This window comes from Fundulus heteroclitus, unplaced genomic scaffold (assembly GCF_011125445.2).
Source record: "Fundulus heteroclitus isolate FHET01 unplaced genomic scaffold, MU-UCD_Fhet_4.1 scaffold_37, whole genome shotgun sequence".
Lineage (NCBI taxonomy): Eukaryota > Metazoa > Chordata > Actinopteri > Cyprinodontiformes > Fundulidae > Fundulus > Fundulus heteroclitus.
The window spans coordinates 2,004,443-2,008,355 of NW_023396781.1; the positions used below are offsets into that span (position 1 = coordinate 2,004,443).

General features: G+C 44.7%; 1 protein-coding gene across 1 annotated transcript in view; it reads left to right on the forward strand.

Moving 5' to 3' along the window:
• Positions 1-339: 339 nt before the first annotated feature.
• Positions 340-3,913, forward strand: part of LOC118560031 (baculoviral IAP repeat-containing protein 6-like) — a gene marked incomplete at its 3' end in the record, with an annotated part of 50,001 nt that continues 46,427 nt past the window's right edge. The window contains exon 1 of the mRNA XM_036130662.1: positions 340-783. Coding sequence (XP_035986555.1) covers positions 573-783 — 211 coding nt within the window. The remainder of the gene's footprint in view (positions 784-3,913) is intronic.

Below are 3,913 nucleotides of genomic sequence, written 5' to 3' on the forward strand. Positions count from 1 at the left end.
AAATAACTTAAAACATCTTGAATATTTTAGCTTTTTCTGAATAGCTTCTTTTTTTTTAATTACTGCTTTGGTCACTTCTCTTAACGAACTCGATTTCTTATGCAACCAGATGCGAAATTTCTCTCAATTTCAGGTGAGGTTAGTCATCTAAAACTGTCTTGAAGTAATTCTCGGACAGTCATAAAAATAAAGACAAACCATTTAATGTGACGGTGAGTCCAACATTTTGACTGGAAGTGTACGTGTGCCCTAACAACATTTTACAAAAAACGCAAACCTATTATTTTCTTCATCAGCTGTTCTCTGTCGGTTCTGTTTTACCGTTGGTGTTCTCGCGAGATGTCTTGAAGCGGTACGCTAGCTCCGTGTTCCTATGGTGTAAGTGACAGAGCCTAGCCTGGAGTTCCTCAGCGCTGATGGTGAATAGCCACTGCGGCGGTGACGGGCGGAGAAGAAGCCGCAGAAGGCTGGGGAGTGATAATTCGGAATCTGTCCCTTAAATGAATTTGATTTAAGCTTATCGTCAGGTTCTAACCAACCAAGAAGAGGAGGAAGGGGAAAAAATAGGAAAGATGGCGGCCGCGGCCTCGCCGGGCTCGGGCTCGTCCACCTCCTCAGACTGGATTGTAGTGAGAGACGGTTGCCTGCGCTGCGATGAGGAGGGCCTGCGAAGTCTTTCCTACCACCCGGCCCTCAACGCTATCTTAGCCGTTACCAGCCGGGGCAGCATTAAAGTCATAGACGGCACGTCTGGGGCTATTCTTCAGGCTTCGGCGCTGCACGGTAAGTGCCGGGGTTCTCTGTCATGCCGTGACAACAACACTTTCAGTTTTGACAAGCCAAGTAGATTTTGCCAAGAGCCTCTGAAGGGAACAGCACCCTGGTGTGCTAGCTGCTCCTAGCCGCTGGAGATGTGGCCTGCTGGGGGGTTTGACAGCCGGGGGTCTTCTAGTCTGTTCTGGGTGTGTCAAACAAAGCACTCTCAGCATCTCGGCTCGGGAATAACTTTGTAGTCATTACCGTCAGTGTTGGGTGAATGTCGCTCCCTGTTTATCTCTGCGGAGTCAACCTTACGCCTCATCCCGCAGCTAGCAGCTAGCTGCTAGCTGGAGGACTTTGCTCGGCGCCACTTAGCCGGCCAGTCCTCTAAACTTCTGCCTGCCACAGGCGGCTTGTCGGTAGGAGCAGGGCTCCACGGTGGACCTGCTGGTCGCCCAGTTTCAGCCGGATGGAGGCGGCGGGCTGTCTGAGGCGCTCTTAGCCCAGGACAGTGGGAGGGACGCCGCGCTAGCCGCTAAGCTATCTGCGGCACATCAGTCGCATAACTTCTCAACTCACCGGCGAGTCAGTAGAAACCACCAATGTGACTGTGATGCACCAGTCACAGTACGGCGGACTGTAAAGCACCGACTAAACAACAATAATGCTGCTGCTGCTGCTGATGATGATGATGATGATGATGGGTAGCCGTCTCTGCCCTAACTCAGCAGTAACCCTGAAGCTGACTCCAGATCGCATGCTGGCCGCAGACTAAACCGCCCGTTAACACCTTTCTGCTGCGATCACCAACCGGGCCCTTCACCTTTTGGATTTCTGCACCTACTGAATGTCTTAAAGACTTGTTAAAGCGACACACAGAAACTCTGTTTAATTAGGGCCGCTAATGGACGCGGTGTAGTGTTTACAACAATTTGTTTATATTCTAAATTTGATCTTCCATCTGATGGAGGTCAATCCTGCTTGAGCAGCTCTTAAAATAATGCCTTGTCTTTTGTTTTCTTTTTACTTTTCAATGTTTGAAATATGATGATTTTAACTTGATTCAAATTATTTGGTTAGCTTGGTTATTTTTATCTGACCACAAGCCTGCAATTATTTTTTAACAGCAAGACATCCTAACTATTGAAGTTTTACTCTAACCAGTAACAAAACTTTAGTCAGGTTAAAAATGTTACTCTAAGCATCCTCTGATATGAGTTTGTAGCAGAGACTCTTAAATGTATAAATGACAGGCCAGGGCGCCCTCAATAATCGTAGATTCCTCTTGAGATTATATATTGAATTAGGCCGTGGGCCAGAATCTGTAGGGTGACTTTTCGTATGAACTGTCAGGGGGCAACTTTCTTCCACCGGGATAAGTTGCTACACATAGCAGTGATCTCAAAACACCAATGTTCCCACGTTTTAACTTGCACATTAATAAGTTATTGCTAATAAAAAATCTAAACTGTTGCGCTCCGGTCCAAGAGGTCACGTGATTCGATTTTTGCTGCTCAGCCAATCAGATCGCTGTATTGTCAGCTGTGCGCGTTCAACCAGGGGATAAGTCGTTTGGCTGTGCTATCCTAGCGCAGCAGGTCTTGGTGATATCACAGTAAAATGGGCAAAAGTCTGGACTATTTCTGCCCTGTGATGGACTGGCGACCTGTCCAGGTTGTACCCCGCCTCTCACCCATTGACAGCTGGAGATAGACACCGGCACCCCTCATGAACCCAGCAGGGATAAGCGTGTTAGAAAATGAAGGATGGATGGTCTGGGCTATTTATTTTTATTTGCCATAAAGATCTTTGCCAACTAGCGCCAGAAAATGCTATTATTGGGCTTTCTTTGTCTGGAAACAAATGTTTACAACCCTTTACGGGCGCAGCCATGATGAACTGGTTGAACGCGCTCAGCTGACAATACAGATCTGATTGGCTGAGCAGCAAAAATCGAATCACGTGACCTCTTGGACCGGAGCGCCACAGTTTAGATTTTTTAATCGGCTACAACTTATTAATGTGCAAGTTAAAACGTGAGAACATTGGTGTTTTGAGATCACTGCTATGTGTAGCAACTTGTCCAAGTGGAAGAAAGTTGCCCCCTGACAGTTCATACGAAAAGTCATCCTACAGATTCTGGCCCACGGCCTTAATGTTTCATGCCCTTGAATTCTGTAGTCTAATTGGGTCTAAAAACTAGCATGTTAACTTCAAATGCAGTGTAGACAAAGTCATTTAATGAAATTGGTTAAAAAGGGAAAAAGTGGAATGCTACTTCCTTTTTCTGTTTACGTAAAAGATGCAGAATTCAGTGATCAATATCTAATCTGGTTGCTACATTCAATGTGAGCACTGCACCTTTCAGACCTGCTGGATGCTGTATAGTTAGTTTCTCCATTTTTCTGTCTCTGTCTCTATCTTGTGTTTTTATACATGCTGATTATATTTTGAAGGCTACTTGCCTCTCTTCCTTCCTACTTCTTGATTGAAGGAAAATCTCTTTAAAATCTAGATTTGCCAGAGTTTAGAATATTTTTGAGTGTAACTTTATTCAGTTGTATTTTTTTATTACAATTGGGACCTGTTTCTGATCCATTCATGGGGTAGGCCTATATCTAGGAACAAAAATGTGTTTTCCAAGTATAAAGCAGCCATGTGTTGTCAGTGATTGACTCGGGAAGGTGGATTTTTAAGTGATCTGCGACAATCAAAGCAAATGGTATTGTTGTAGGTTGGACATCTGAAAATAACCATAGAGGCGTTAACTTGTTGAGAACGTGCTGCATTGAGCGTTAAATAATCGAGCTTAAACAGACGTGATCATCCTCATATTTGTTCTCGGTATGTTGAAGTAATTGCTAACCTGACTCATCTGATGGATTTCGTTCCTCAGATGGATCCAATGGAGATGTATTTCAGAAGGAGGGGCTTTATCAAAAATCCTTGTATCTGATTGGATAAACCACTTGTCCGTCATCTTTACTGACGTGCCACAAGCTCTTGCCAAACCCGGTCGGGAGAAGGGTGAAAAAATCATTCACTTTAACAAAAGCCTCCAAATCCGTTCTCTGGTGTTCTTTAAATAATTAATATTCAGTCGACTGGAGAACACTGAAGAAATAGCAGCATCAATGTTACCGCTTGCTTCCTC